This window comes from Plectropomus leopardus, chromosome 2 (genome assembly GCF_008729295.1).
Source record: "Plectropomus leopardus isolate mb chromosome 2, YSFRI_Pleo_2.0, whole genome shotgun sequence".
Lineage (NCBI taxonomy): Eukaryota > Metazoa > Chordata > Actinopteri > Perciformes > Serranidae > Plectropomus > Plectropomus leopardus.
The window spans coordinates 3,273,860-3,290,593 of NC_056464.1; the positions used below are offsets into that span (position 1 = coordinate 3,273,860).

The window sequence follows — 16,734 nt, forward strand, 5'->3', positions numbered from 1 at the left end:
TGTTATCATTCCAAAGCTGTTAAACACTGCTGCTTTGTAGTGCTTTCAGCATAAGATCCCAACACCTTTTGCATCCATGTCCATGGTCCCCAACCCCAATCTTATCCGAACAAACCATGGACTTTCATGTGGGAGTCCAATGTTCGCTTCCTGTCTGAATGTGATAAGGTTTTTTTTGGGGGGGGGGTTCTACACTTTACCATGTGCCTCCTTCCCGTAATGCTAACTATCTGTGCCAACATGTGTGTTTGTTGACGTCCTGGCGTTGGTTGCTATGTGCTGTTGTTGCCTACATAACATAACCACTTGCAGCATAATCCCACCATGTGCTTGTGGTGACATCAAGCGGCATCCCAGAACGTAAATAGCAGAAGCAGAAGGATACATAGAGTGTAATATGTAGACGTGGAGGTCCACTGCAAATCAGCAACATGAGGCGACTTGAAATGAGAACATGTTAGCCCTTGTTATTGTTAAGAAAACACCACCAACATGTATATTTCACTTTGGCAGGAGCTTTATCTAGTCTACACTTAATCTGTCTGAAGCAAAATCACCTGGACTCCACACACTCAACAAAAGGAGCAGAGCTGCTGTTACAAAGCTGACAAGAATTAAATTCTGTGATGGCAGAATTGTCACTGCGCTGCTGTATAGTGTTCCCAGGGTGTGGCACTTTGTGACGTATGTTGTCCTCTGCACACATCTGTAGAAAGTCTTTGGACTATTTGATGTTACATATAATCCGTCAGCTCTGTATTTGCAGAAGCTGCTGGAAGGATACACCACAGTGATGTTGTGAAAGCAGCTGTTGTCCAGTTTGGCTGTGCTGCTGCTGCTGGCTGTGTTGAATGGCTCCTGTGTGGATTTTGTTCCTTCGGAGGAAGAGGAGGAGTTTGTGGGCTTAGGTGCAGCAGGAGATGTTTCCTGTGCTGTCCAGTCTATAAAAAAGACATTGAACAACAGTGTAATAAACAACTACATCTATAATATTTAACACTAAGATTTATTTTAAAGTGAATCCCAACAATTTTAGGCAGGAAATTAAATTTTGGGCATCATGAGCTGTACTGCTCAGCCTGTGAAAAGAGCCTGACTACTTTTTGTTTCACACAGGACATGAACAGCAGTCTCATGGTTGAAAGTCCTGCGTTGGTTTGACCTGTCCACCATCCCAAGCACCTCCTCAGCAACCTTCTTGCTCGACCTATGGAGTCATAACATTAACCACCACCTACTACATGATTTCAGGAAATCAGGGACTTTGTGTGTTCACTACAACAAATGATCTTAATTGACTTTCCGATATCACTGTTTCCATGGTTCAAGCACATCATTTTAACACATTGCATGCCACCTCCACATCATGTGGTGTTATCAGGCCTCCAGACCTGTGTCCGACTGAAAACATGCGGCACATCATAAAGTGCAAAATACAGCAATGGAGAGCAAGTGAGGTCTAGCAAGAATGGGAAAGAATTTAGCTTTCAAAAAATAAATACAATTACAGAGGAAATTAATCTTTAAAGCGGTTTTTCTAATTCTCTTTAAAAATGTGTACATTATTGTATATTTTACAAAGAAAGGAAAAAAGCAACAGAATCTTTGACTGCACAGTCAATCATTATCTTAGAATATTTTCTACCTATAGATTAAAACAGGGTGACACAATGATAAATGTGATAGGACAGAATTAAAAACAAGAACCTACAAGGCACTGTCTCTTGAAATGTTTGGAATGTTTGGATGGAGTTAACATCTCTGGAGTAAAGAAAGTGTAAGATGCTGTTTCCTTACCTTCACTTAGTTTTTGTTTCAGATGTGCTATCAGTGGATATTTGCCCTGCTCACAGAACTGTCCAGAGAAGTCGTCCATATCCAGAGTCCACACAGCAGCTCCTCCTAGCTGCCTGCTCCTCAGATAGTCCACCTGTGAGATGGTCAGAGGTTACACAATAACTCACATGTAGAGAAACTTGTTAAAATATCAAAATATCAAAACAAAGTCATGTCCAGTACCTTAGCGTCATAGCTCCTGTGGTTATCAAAGCCGACCCACTGGTTGCCTTTGACAGCGTACGGAACGTTCTGACCATCGATCCACTGGACTGAGGTGCCTCTCAGGAAGGAGCATGTCTGGTGAAGAAACATTAGAGTATAGAGGTGAAAAGAAAAAGTGCTGGGTTCATGCTAATGAAGCTGGGGTAGTACTAGCAGCATTTGTAGCAAGAACATTTTGAAATTTGAACATTTCTTTTTATCTGCTGTTTTTATAGGCTGTCTGTGTGGGACAATAGTAGTATAGACAACATTGTGAAAGTCTGCGCCAAGATTATCAGAGTTTAGCTGACAGACTTGAGCTCTATCTGGTAAAAAAAAAAATGGGCGGTCCACAAGGCTTAAGCAATCATAAGTTAATCTCATTACGTCCTTTCATATGAATTCTTTTTAATGCTGTTTGACAGTGCTATCTTGCCCCTGCAAGGAAAACAAAAAAAGACACTCAAAATCTTTTATTTTTTTTAAAATTATCTATTTTTCCACCATCAGGCTTTTTACTGCTCCTGAGAGCAGTAATTGATAGTTATATGGGCCAGTATGATATGTATGGCCAGTGAGATTCTTATCCCAAATTACTGACACTGTCAGATATTCATCCCAGACTGTCTTTGATCGCATGAACGTCACAACAGCCATCCTTGCACCTCAAAGATATCGCCACATTTCTTCCATGATGGTCATCTTTCATCGATCAATCGATTATCGATTGTTATCATCCCTAGTTTGAATATTTACTCAAATGTATTCAAATGTTTACTCAGATGAACTGTGGGTGTGACATGTTTGTACTGAGTGTGTTCAAATACAGAAGAGATTTATGTTCAAGAGGCACATGAAGGTTAAATGTGCCCAGAACAAAGGCTGACCACACTATATCAGACATGTTATGAGCCACAGACTTTTAGCCAGAACTGGCCCGGGACTGTTTTTTTTTTGGCCAAATAAAGTCATTTTTGCATATGCATCTGCTAATACGCGTTTTGTTCAGTGTACTTTGGTGGTTCTTTCTGACAATCAACATTCAACAAGGGATGGAGCTTCGAGATTTGAGCGATGTACTGAGCCCAGGTTGGGGAGAAATTTATGATGACATTTTATGACAATGTACCTATTTTCTGTAGCTATGTGCTCTTGTTACCTCATAGTACGACCACAGGCCAATCTGTTGGGTGTAGGGCCCCGGGTTGGCGGGGATGCTGACCGGGGCTCCCAGGCCTGTTGCTGTGGTGGAGAGTGTGAAGGAACGAGCGTGAGTGGGGAAACCCAGCAACAACTTCCCTGCTGGGGCTCCTTGCTCCATCAGGAACTGCACAACATCATCCTGACAGGAAATAAAGGAAAAGTGAAATTAAATAAAGGAAGTATTTAACGTGGAAGGTGTCACTTGTGTAATGTGAGGATACATTTCTTGAGCAGTGCTTTACGGTCCTCCACACACGGCACGCTTCACAACAACTACCTCACTTCCATAGTCACATTTCACTGAACTAACCAATCAGCAACTAGCAGCACCTGAACAGGTAAACACAAGAGATTCAGCAAGGCAGATTCAGCAGAGTATATTAGCTGCTTGCAAATATTCAAATGTAAATATTTGAATGTGTAAATATAATTCTGTAAACACAGATATGTAAATAGTTAGCTCTGTGCACACTGTAAATACATTTTTAGCAAATTAACTCAAAAATATGAATTTACTTATTTTCTGCAATATGAATTAACTTTACTTTAGAACCTTACACTTGAAACCATCGATTTGACTCATGCAGTTCCCCTCATCTCTATAAAGCTGCAATGCACTTGCAGTTATCAGCGAATCCTACTGAAGTATCAGAATATTTTAAGTATTTTCATTTTTTTACAGCTCAAATAATTAATTGTCTTGACTGATATGAGGCTTACTTAAACCCTAAACTGCCACATGAAAGGCAGCTCTAAAATAAAGATGGGTAATTACCATGTTAGCACTGTTGTCAGAGAAGAGTGGACAGTGGTGGGCTGTCACTCGATCTTGACCACCATTGAGGTCAAAAGTCTTAACACTGATGAAGTCCAGGTACCTGAACACACACAAACACACACAGTTACAATCACTGAATGTAGATAAATGGATAGGATTTAAGTGTGATGCGATTATGTGATGTCAAAAGTATTCAGACTGGAGCTACATGGATCAAAGTCTTACTCTGACATCCCAGAGAGTTCATATCCTGTATCAGTAGAATCTGTTTGTGCTGTCACGGCTGTAGAGAGCATCAGCTGTGTGCTACTACCTCCTTTACTCTCAGCCTCATAGGCCTCTGAAATCTCCTAGAAGACAATGAAAATTAATTTACTCTTCAGTCCAAAATGCACCTCAGAACAACAATTCACAACCAACTGCATATTTTGTACAACTACAAACCATTTTTATTTTTTTCTGAACTTCCAGAGAGCTTAGTATCCAGTTGAGTCCACTTGCCAACATTCAGAGACATGAACTTTGTAAAGAAACCCATACAACAATGACCTGTATCTGTGTGTGTGTGTGTGTGTGTGTGAGTGTGTGAGTGTGTGTGTGTGCCCAAACTAAAAGCAGAGCACAGCTAACATTCTAATATCAGAACCTGCAGTACCTCTAATGGCCACTTGAGGCTGACTCCAAGAATGAGTCAATCCTCATAGACCCCCCCACCCAACTTTACAGCAGAAATAAAAAATTTTTACAGCCTGGTCGAAAAATGGTTTTGGCTGCTGTAGCTAATTTCAACATTCATGTCATGACAACTGTACAGGGGTTTTTTTTTTTTTCTTTATAATAACTAACCAGTTTAAATTTATTTAAAGCTTAAGGTTAGGCCCTACACATAAGAACGCGCCTGAGACAGCTGGGGAACATACATTGATAAAATGCTTCCATGGCAACAACACTGGTTAAGTAACGTAACCATGGTGAAACCACAGATTCACAGAGTATGTGTGGGCGTAACTGTCGCTATTTCAGTGCATGAAAGTTCATTTTAAAATGTTTTGAACGGTCAAAAAAGTGTTATTCAGTGTGGCTGTACTAAAAGACCCTCTTAGGAGTCTGATATTTACTTATTCAAGTATGTCATTTTTGTTTTAATGGTCCTAAGCCTGTTGTATTAACATTAGCATTTTCATTGTTGACCATAGCCGTAAATGCACCATACTAACTAAGCTAGCAGCTAGCTACAAATATGACAAATATGATTACTTCTGGCTCAAAAAAAATTAGAAAGGCGATAGCAAAGATGCCAAACTCAAGGCTTCAAAATGAGACAATATCTACGGCCATTTTTTTGGTCATTCTATGGTACAAACAAGCCAGCAGCCAGAATAAAATGCTGACATAGTATGTTTCTGCAAACTAAACTACCACTAAAATGTTACTATTAGTGATTTGTAAGAAATGCAGAAACACTGGTTAATCCTGCACTGTAACATTACATTTTCAGTTCATTTTCAATTTAAAGTTAAATATCAACAGTTGTCAATTTGACACCCAGGACAGAAAACTTCTGACTACACTTATCTTATGATATTAAATGGCAAAATAACAAAAGGATGAAAGAAAGAAAAAAAAGAATGTTTTGTGTAAATAGGACCAAGTTCAAATGCAAAAGTAGAACAAACCCAAAATTAAGACAACTTTAAAACTGAAAAGGAACTGAACTAAGAGATTTTAAGGGGAAAGCGTCCAGTTTTCAGCGTACCTTGCAGAGCAGAGTGAATCTGTGCTTGTCCTGCAGAGGACCTCCCTCAACTCCAGGGTTCTCCCAGTCCAGATCCAGACCATCAAATCCGTGAGTCCTCAGGAATTTGATGCTAGACTGGATGAAAGTCTGACGGTTGGCTGCAGAGGACACCATGATGGAGAACCTGCAGCAGATGTAGATAATCTTCGCTAAAGAGGCAGTCTGACACCATCAAGTATTGAGAAAGCCCATTAAAACACTTGGATTGAAGCTTACAACAGATATTTTACAATGGAATAATTATATTTTAGTTTGTGCAATATTAAAATGATCATACATAGAAAACATGAGAAGATATACGAGCCAAAAGTAAATTGCTTATGCTGCTTAATAACAGTCAGACATCCCAAAGATATCAAATGTTCAGTGTTAAGAAACATAAAAGAAATAAAAACAAACACACACACACACACACACACACACATACGTGTATGTGTGTGTGTGTATTTGTTTGTTTAATTATTCTAAGAATTTTATTTTATTTTTAAATTTTTGCTCATTTTTGGGCCATTGTCTTGTTCAGTTGCTTGTTTGGAAATCAAAACAATTTGCTTAGGTTTCAAGGGATTTTACAAAACATGCTCCTCCTGATTGTGATGGGATACAAAACCTTACATCTGTGTTACTACTTCTTCTCATACATCTAAATTCTGCTTAAAATTAAATGTAATTCATAAAAGAAGTGTTTAATTTCAAAGACTTCATAAATCTCTGATTGAATTTACATTTTTAAAGTTCCCTACACTGACTTAAGAAGGCAATAATCTATCAAAATACTGTACTAGCAGTCACTGTTTACAGCCAAAACAATCCACTTGAGAAAAGTCAAATTAAAAAGTTTCTCTTTAGCCATTCTGGCTTCCTGTCAGTAGATGGTGGAGTTTGATAATCAGATAACAAATGGGAATCAACTCACTGAGATCCATGGTTCTCCTTTCTGACTGAGAGTAAAGTCTTCAACCTGGGGTTCCTGTTCAGGTACACACAAAATCACACACAAACACACACACATACACACAAAAAATTACCATCTGAAGACTGAACAGACATAACATTTCAAAATCCCAATTTACATTGTCGGTAAACATGAACTAGTTATTACCTGTTCTTGAGCTCAGTGAATGATTTATAGAGGCTTCTCTCCTTCCACTCATACTCGGTGATCTCATTGGCATGGTTGATGATGGCGAAGGCATAAACCAGGTGTGTACAGAGGAATGGGTCTATATTTTCTGGCAGGAATTTCCCCACACCAGTCCTGTAACGCGACCAGTTAGTAAAATAGCATACCAGTTTGGCTGTGGTTCCTGGATCAAAACAAAAAAACAACAAAAAACAAAAAAAAATAGCATTGCATTCATAACATAGATTTGATTGAAGCATTCTCTTTCCTTAAAATGTGTGGCTTACCATTCTGAATGAAGAGCTGCAGACCCACTGCAAGAGGCAAAACTCACGTTATTACACTTTAATGATCTGCCATGTTTAGCAAAAACTAATACAGTAAAATTAGAGAAAATTTATAAAAAACATTTGGAATTTCTTACCAATTATACTCGCTATTCCTGTGTTCATCTCAGCTGTCTGTACTCTCTTCCCAGTGGGAGTCTCCCATTGTGTGGAACCTCAAACTGCAGGACAGAGACAGAGACAGAGAGTTAGAAAATGTATACTCTGTGTAACATCAATCCAGTCTCACATCTCATATTACTATGAGTCACATGGCACGTTACTTAAGCGCTAAATATCTTAACCTAACACAGCTTAAAGTAGATCCATGACTTCAACTATGGGTATAATTTCTGAAGGATTTGCCAAAGTTTGTCTATTTTTATGAAAAATTAATAAATAAATACAAGAGGCCTTTTGTTGTAGTCCGGCAACCCACTGATTCAGTGAGCTTTAGTGTGGCATTACATAGTGCTGTCCATTTGGAGCATGGATGTATAAAGAGAACTGAATAAGTTGACTGACAGAAGTCTACTGCACCTGCAATTGAAAACAGCACCAATCAACAATTTTTGGGGGGACTTTTATTGCCTTTAATTGACAGGACAGTGTGAGCGTGAAAGGGGGAGAGAGAGAGGGGGACGCATGCAGCAAAGGGGCGAGGCCAGACTCAAACCCGTTGCCGCTGTGGTGAGGACACAGCTTCTGTACATGGGGCGCCGCTCTAGCCACTGAGCCACCAGGCGCCACAGCCCTGTTCATTCCTATAAAAGTTGCTCAGTGGCACGTGTATCCAGAAACATTCAGCTGCCGTGTATAAAATTACCTGTATGATCGGTGCTGCTTCCCTTTGCAGGTACAATCGACTTCTGCCAGCCTAGCTGGTTACTTCTGGTTTAGCACTCCGCTAACTTGAATGGGGATAATAATGGGGACATTTTAAGGTACATCCTCACCATGTTTCTTTTCCTAAAGTGACTTTACTTGCTCTTTAATTTCACGTTGATTATGCAGCTTTTCATCAGTCGTAACGTCAAATGCAGGGTGCTATTTGTAGGATGTCATCAGAACTATGGAAAGACCAGAACGTGGGCAAAATATTTCTACCACTTCACTATTGGAACTGGATGCTGGTACTAGAGGTAATCACCGAATTAGCAATGCTGGTGATACACTGTTTAGTGAATGAAGAGTAGCAAAAGTAAATAGGCCAACATGCCAATAGGTTAAATGATTAACTCTTACAGCTGATGTTTTTACTCCCATAACAGGATGGACTGGATTAGGACACTGATATTCTTTCACAATTTAGAGCGACCCACTTATTTTCACCTAAAGCATTTTTGACAGGAAACTTGTATTTGAAACTCAACGCCAGATCCTCCCTGCATCTCTTAAAATAATGTAATGATGATATGTTGTTGCGGACAGTGCTTGACAGACGCAGACTGGCAGGACAAAGGACATGTCATTTTGACGTGATGAGCTTTTACCTCAAGGCTAAGGTTTCTGGAAGAGCAGGGTGGAGGATGCACAGAGTTGTAGTTCCATCTGGTACTTTGTTGATATCAGTGTTTTGAATAAAAAAGCTGGAGTTTGAAATTTGAATGAAACTTTCACTGTATTGTACTTTTCTGGCCCTGCTTCCTTTATAAGTACATGGAAAGCACGATTTAAATCTAATGTGATGATGCAATCTGAGGAGCTCAGTCAGAATGTATTTGAGTGACACCCGAGAAGCTGCAGTCTTGGATTCAGCTTTCTCTTAAAAAGAGAGTTTTTTTTCTAAAGATTACTTTTTGGGGCTTTTATTGGGTTTAAGTGTGAAAGGGGGAGAGAGAGAGGGGGTGACAAAAATGTCCATTTGCACTCAATAATGAACTGATCTGGTGGTCAAAAAGCAATGCAAAGAGGTAACGTGACGACCTGGGACGGGAATGTATTGAAATTTATCACAATCACACTGCAGCGTAAGTGCAGACTAATGTGAAAAGCGTCACTTTGAGTTGAGACTGTCCTCTGAGAAGGAGTAAGCAGAGCCATGTTTTGAGACTACAGGATTTGGTTTTTAGTTCAGCTCTTTTAAATACTCACTCCCTTGCTATGTAAAGTTGCTGGAACCAGATGAAACAAGGTCCTCTAAAGCAGATGGCAGACAGAGATTCCACACTCAAGCTTGCACAAAAAGCATGCAATTATCTTTGTGGTCAGTGATTAAGTGACCCTTGTTAAGCCAGTGATTAATTATGGCGATAACACTTATCAACAACAGTGACGTCTTTGTTATCTGTAGGCTATGGCCTGTTTACCGGACAAAGTCTGTTTAATTGCATTGGCACTGTAAATAAGTATGTAAGGTTCCCTCACTGCTCTTTACCAAATTCTCTTTATCCTGGACTGAAACCAAAAGAAGTGAATGAAAGTGAATACTGAATAGGCTGGTGTAAACCCTAATTTTTATGATGGCATGTTCTTTGTTGTATTTGTTATGCTATATATCAAGTTATATCCTCTTTGTTTAAACCCCGCAGGGTTGCATCTGGTGGTGCATCAATTCGGCACTTTGTATTATATCTGAGAGGGGTAGCATTACAGGGCGAAGCAAAAACATAGGGTTGAGATAATTCCTGTCACGAATCATAACAAAAACTAGAGCAGTATCAGTATCAGGCTTATAATGTTGTCTCGAATCTTTGAATCATCTTTGGTGCTGTGATTTCACACCACTGGTTTGATAAAACAACCGACCTAACAACTAGCAAAGCACCGCTGAGTTCTCTAAAGGTGACTGATAAGAACTTCCAACTTCCATTGACTATTTATCAGTAATTAAAGTCTGTCATGATATGCATACTGTAAATAGAGTGTTTTTTTTCTGTCATGGAACCTCTGGACTTTGGGCACTAAAACCTAGGACTTCACTCCTTCACTCCTAGGAATCTCACGGTTTATATAAACTGGTTGAAATTCAAATATTTTCCTAAGTACTAGAAGATCCAATCATCACTAGAGCATGTCATGCAAGAGGCACAAAAAATGGAATAGTCGGAGTTATCATAGTGACATTTTAAGTATGTTGACTGATTAATGTCAGTCCAAGCATTGTCATGCATTAGGTTACACGCAGGAAAACATTCCACCTTACAAGCAGCTTTTGAGCAGAGCAGCACAGTTAATTATTATTATTATTATTTGCAGTCTATAGCTCCTAACTGTTACCTAGTAAAGATAAAAAAGGCAACAAAACAGCCTTTTATTTTATAGTTATAGTTGACTAATGTATATAAACTTTTCACTGTACTAATAGTGGTGTAAGTGCACGGTAGTCCTTGACAAGCAAGAGTGTTGATTTTCTCTTGACCAATCAAGGAACTGTTCCTAGCTCCACCTTTTACTATCACACCAGTGTGCTTGGTATCTCAACAGAAGGGGAACAAAAATGGAACTGTTGGAACTATCTCCTTAGGAAAACGTACAGGTTGTAAGCTCAACCGTAAGTCATCACAACATGAACAGTTGACAGTGAACCGTGTTTTTAGTCCAGTTAATGTTTTCACCATTTTATGTCATGTTATGTTTTGTTATCATTTATTTGGAAAGGTGGTCCTCTGGAATTTTTCAACAATCAGAAATGGGCCTAAAGTTAGACAAGATTTGGGAAATGCTGCACCTACATGTATGCACATCCATATCTCAACAAAGTAAACACAGAAGTACAACTTTACTCAGGACACCTTTTCACTGCAGTATCTTGACAAAACTAACTAATAATAGTTGTTTGCTGATACGTCAATACTTTAAATGCTGTATACTGCTCCTTTGACTTCATACAGTATTCATACAAAGTTTCTGCACAGCTGTTTGTGACATTTAAGTTAATTATGATTGTTAGATATATTCATATATAGAAATATGTATACACACTCAGTAAGGTAAGATTTTGAAAAAAAGATGGTTTTGGTATTGATACAAAAAGTAGGATATGCCTACTCATTAGTGCTGAAAATCATACCCAGCTCTACAGTTATACTGTGTGGTAATATATATAAATATATATATATATCCTTCATTTAACTAGGTAAAAGACTCAGGTCAGGTAGGTTTGTGGAGCAGAGTATGGAGAAAGTGAATCCGTAGAAATGAAATGAAGAGCCAGCACTCAATTTGTATTAAGTACTTCAATGCTTTTGTTTGCAATCTGCAATCTATGTCTTCTTTCACAACAACGCTAATAGAACTAGTGGACTGAAAGCTTAATCTGTCCCAAAAACAAATGCCATATTGCTCCAAAGGACTATTTCTCCAAAAACACCAAACAGAAACACATGGCTACTTAATAGGCAGAATGACATATTTGGACCTTCCTACTATGGTGATCATTCTGGAGGTGAAACTTGCACCATGAAGTCATTTATTATTTCCATAAAAGTACCTTTTTTTGCAAACGTGACATTTTGTTTTTCTTTGAATGAGAGGTATTTCAAGGCAGATGGCTGCTCATGCTGATTCAGATATGATCAGATATGGAACACTTCAAACATGAATGTGAGCAGTCCAGACAGAAAGATCAGACATGGGACAGTTATTGGAACTGAGCATTAAGCTCTGTAGTGTAAATGTAGCCTCACTAAGGCCTGGTCTTGTTTTCATTAAAGGCAGTGGTGACAGGAAAACTGTACATGTGTCACTATTACTGCGAAAAAATATTCTACTCACGCCCTTCAGCCTTTCACATATAAGACCATACATAGCTTGAAATGACCAGCCAGTGCTCAACAACTTGTACTAAAGTACTTCAATGCTTTTATTTGCAATCTGTGATCTATGTTACATATTTCACAAGAACATACATTGTTTTTATACAAGACTTACATTAAACTCATTTAGGTACGTGATTGTATAGCTTACAGAGGACAAAGAGAACTTTAACAATCTGCTTAATGGTTGACTTTTGCATTAGCTGTCACATTGTCTCAACTCATGGCTCAGGGCCAGACGCAGCACTTGCAGCTGTCATCGAAGATGGATCCAGCTCCACAATGGTTCACGTGGGTGATACCACCAGCACACATGTAGAAGCTGTTCTTGTCATCTGGGTTGGCGTACAGGCCGTCAGGTTTGCCATTGCAGAAGCCAGATCCCGGGACGTGGGTGGTGGTGGTGGTAGTGGTGATTGGAGGGGGGGTGGTGCTAGGACCAGGTTTGGGTGTGGTGGTAGGTGGTATTGGGGGTATATCTGAAAGGCAGAAAGAGAAGAATAGGTTCAAAGAAAAATGTTTGTTTTGACTATGGTTTTAATGTGACGGACAACACTGTATGTTACTTTATTACTCTAATAAATATTGAGAGGGAGGCATATTCTCAAGCTGTAAACACAGTAGGACTGCAGCGTTGTGGTGCATCATTGGAAGACCACATGCAGTCATTACTATTTTTCATAAAAGATCTGTTCTTCGACCTATGCATTAGCTTAAAATAATATGTGACAACCGAACCTTAGGAGCCGATCTCCAGAGCTATGGCTCGGCAGGCAATATGTTTTCTTGTCATTGTCTATTATGATGGGACTGCGGGTCGTATAGCTTGGGATCCTAGACCTCAGGAACTAGTCTATCCTTATACATACTTCGACACACATGAAGACAACAACATCAACATACTTTACTTTCTACATCCATGGTGAGGAGAGGGGTTGAGCAAAAAAAGAAGACTTGCCACAGGAGTTGCTATGGAGTATGTACAAGCAGGGACCAAGTGAGGGAAAATGCATTTAATTCAGAAAGCAATGAAGAAGGAATTAGTACAGTGGTGTTAACTGTTGTGGGCCAGCGCATCAGTGAGTGCCGTAACACATCGTGCCACTAGTGCTGTGGGTTCATACATAGAAAATAATTAGGGTGATTGATTTGAAGCCCCGTTCAGTGCTGGTGGGTACTGACACTCAAGAAAAGGTATAACAAACAAAGTATCTGTCTAAACACGCATGTTAGCAATTATCTATATGAATGTACTGTAGAGATACCTGGTGTCTAAGTCAGTAACAAAAATATCTGATGTCGATTTAAATAAGACTTTAATCATGAGCAGATCAGAATAAACTCAGCCAGAATGTTCAAAATGGTAGCCAAAGAGAATTAGTCCAGATGGGATACAATGAGGAGTAATAATGATCAATCACCAGGCCACTAAAGATGGCAGAAATTACTGTCTGTCCTGACCATAGTCTAACAACATCTGCATAAAATCCCTTACCAATATCAAGAAGTTTGCGGAGATGAGCCAGCAGAGGGTGTTTGCCCTCTCCACAGAATCGTCCTGCAAAGTCATCCAAATCCAGTGCCCACACAAAGGCACCACCAAACTTCTGCTCCTGCAGATAGCTCACCTATTGAGGCAAAAACAAAATTGATGTAAATATTTTGGATATGCTGTAAATTAGTTAAAAATTACAAAGCTGATATGCCATCTACCTTGATCTCATAGCTCTCCCTGGTGTCAAATCCCACCCACTCATTGTTCTTGGTGGCATACGGAACCATCTGGTCCTCAATCCACTGAAGTTTGGTGCCCTTCAGGAAGCCACAGATCTAGACCAGAGACATTACAAGGTTGGTGTACCTTTACAATTAATACGTACTTTGTGTGATCACACAGGCCATTAAATATAAATCTAACTGATATATACTGTACATCACACTGCAATAGTTTTACACCTTGTCCTGTCTAAACTGTACCTCATAGTAGGACCAGAATCCAGCTTCACGTGTGAATGGTCCAGCTGATGCAGGGCCACTAGCTGGGGCTCCAACGCCAGTGTTTGATGATGTCAGACGGAAGGTACGGCCATAAGCGGCAAATCCCATCCTCAGCTTCTCCACTGGGGTGCCGTTGTCTCTCCAGTATTTCATGGCAAAGTCCTACAAATATTGATGAAAGAGGTCAAGTAATAGTCTTGAAAAAGGTATCCTTGTAATTCATTTTCTTCAGTTTCTGATGTCCACTTACAGTGTTAAAGTAGATGAGGTCACCAAAGTCCTGGGATCCACGGAACAGTGGGCTGTTGTGTCCAGTGAACTGCTCCCAAGTTCCATGGAAGTCGTATGTCATCACATTGATGAAATCCAGTTCCCTGGGGATAGAGGGTAAAGAAATAGTCATTGAAAAATCCTTTGTAAAACTCCTGGTTTCTTCTCTCAATGGGGTATTCATGACAAAACACTCACTTGGCAATCTCAGCAATTTCATATCCACCATCGATGGTTCCCTTTCCAGCGGACACTGCAGCAGTCAGCATGAGCTGAGTTTTGCTGGTGGACCTAGACTCAGCTGCGTAGGCTTGAACAAGTTCCTGCAAATAAAGACCAGCCGGGAGGTAAGAAAGAATTCAGTTTTTATGTAAACCATAGAACAGTAGCTGTGGGGACTTAAACAAAATAATTCTGCACCCACCCTGCAGAGCAGAGTAAACCTCTTTTTGTCCTCTGGAGGACTTCCACGAGCACCAGGGTACTCCCAGTCCAGATCCAGACCATCAAATCCATGAGTTCTCAGGAATTTGATGGTAGACTGGATGAATTTCTGTCGATTGGCTGGAGTGGACACCATGATGGAGAACCTGCAGGGATGATTGTGCTCTGTTATCATATTTGGTACCATCCAAAAACCTTTTCAGCAAAGTCACCAAACAGCGTTTCACCTTTAGCAGCCCTTAGCTTTTGAGAAACACCTTACCCCAGTTTGAAAGGCATGACTGATTAATTTATGAATGATTTTCATTGGAAAAGTGTTTTATAATTACTACATTAAATTTTTACATATGAGCTTCGTCTCTAGCAAACCACACTGGTTAGCGTTCTAAACATACAGTAAACTAGTATTACAAGTGGCTAAAAACTGTATGTTAACGATAACATCAACTTAATCTGCTGGACAGTTAGCAAGCAAACAAAAACAATAGCTATGTATATTCATACAAACTATATTTTGCCTATATTTTGTCACAAGACTTCATTGGACTTTAAACATGTTTTAAGGATATAGTGGTTATGGCATTTGTAACATAACTTCAAGCACTCTGTATTTCTGTTTAAATGTGTAAAACATTGTGTTTATAGTTTCAATGTTACTTACTGTTGTGAACCAAAGTTCCATCCACCAACAGCCAGTAGAGTCTTCAGTTCAGGATTTCTGTAAACAGTACAGTTGGTTGGTGAAGAATTTTCCCCCTTTTAAGTTGCGTCTTCAGGGAGGGGATTTCTCGGTAAATGACTGTTATTGCCATCTTATGCTATTGTAATTGTTTATAAGGCACTGCCAATGCGCATGTTACATGTCAAACTAGAGGCCAAAGCTGTTGTAATAGATTTCATCATACGTCTTTGCAATACCAGCATGCTGTTTAAAATCTCACAGTGGAGCAGCATAATGTCACCAGTTTTTGGTTCTTTGTAAAAATGCAAAGGTGGTATAAAGAAAGGACTTCCTAGTGTCTTTATATTACTCTCTGCATAAAAAGCAATATTAGAACATTTCCACCGCACTTTATCCAAGCTTGTAACAGGTTCTAAAATAATGTTATATCAGGCTCAAGTGGATCATTCACACTTTAAAGTCCAGGACATCTCTGTGTTGGAGTCATTGTTTCAGCAAGCATTACCCTTCTGAGAGCTTCTTGTCCAAGGCACTGAACTTCTGAAAGCTCCAGAGGTACTGCAGCTTAGCCTGACTTCTGACCTCTCCTGGATTTGATACAAGGGCCACTTACTTGGTCTTCAGGGCATTGAAGGACTTATAGAGGACATCATCATTCCACTCATAGGTAACCAGCTCGTTGTTACTGTTGATGATGGAGAAGGCGTAAATTAGGGTGGTGCACAGGAAGGGGTCCACATCTTGTGGCATGTACTTCCCCTCGCCAGGTCTGTACTGGGACCAGTTGGTGAAGTAACACACCATCTTGGTGGCAGATCCTGTGTTGGAGTAAAGGAACATTAAAGAATCAAAGATTCCACTAATTTCATATCACTGAAAATCCAATACTAGTTCATCAAAAGTACTCCGACTTACCCAGCTGGCATATCACCAGACACAAGCCTGAGGAAGATTAGAAAAAAAAAAAAAAAACAGTTACAGAATCCAAAGCACTCTCAAAATAGTAAAGATTTGTTATGTCAAGTTAACCCTTTTTTGAATAATAAAGCCCAAATTCACAAATTTGCCTCAAGGGTTTTATCTTTGCAGCATATACACCATCTGTCCTTAGACCCTTGATTTACTTAAGGTGATAAGATTCAGGACAGACATGCAACAAGTGAAATGAGTACAAAAGAGACCAACATAGCAAAATTACAGTACGAACAATCAAGGTGACAAAATGATAGATATTACAGTCTGTCAGTAAAGATAAATACATGCATACAGCACCAAATGAAGACATATACCTGCTAGAATTGTAAGTCTGGTCATC

General features: G+C 39.5%; 1 protein-coding gene and 1 pseudogene across 1 annotated transcript; both read right to left on the bottom strand.

Annotated features, from left to right (window-relative positions):
- Positions 1-522: 522 nt before the first annotated feature.
- LOC121951235 lies at positions 523-7,434 on the bottom strand (annotated as a pseudogene).
- Positions 7,435-12,253: 4,819 nt separating this feature from the next.
- On the bottom strand, positions 12,254-16,733 carry LOC121950143 (acidic mammalian chitinase-like). The gene is made up of 11 exons (XM_042496065.1): positions 16,709-16,733; positions 16,335-16,361; positions 16,033-16,237; positions 15,399-15,455; positions 14,718-14,883; positions 14,492-14,616; positions 14,274-14,397; positions 14,003-14,185; positions 13,739-13,855; positions 13,521-13,653; positions 12,254-12,504 (listed from the first exon to the last, which is right to left on the bottom strand). Exons 1-11 carry the CDS (start codon positions 16,731-16,733, stop codon positions 12,254-12,256), a joined length of 1,413 nt encoding a protein of 470 aa, XP_042351999.1.
- Position 16,734: the final 1 nt, after the last annotated feature.

Excerpts from the sequence above, each read along its gene's own strand:
- LOC121950143 (XM_042496065.1), bottom strand. The coding sequence starts at position 16,733 with ATGACCAGACTTACAATTCTAGCAG. Across the intron at positions 14,884-15,398 it reads TGGAACTTTGGTTCACAACA|GTTCTCCATCATGGTGTCCA; the intron begins GTAAGTAACATT and ends TCATCCCTGCAG. Across the intron at positions 14,186-14,273 it reads ACCTCATCTACTTTAACACT|GACTTTGCCATGAAATACTG; the intron begins GTAAGTGGACAT and ends CAATATTTGTAG.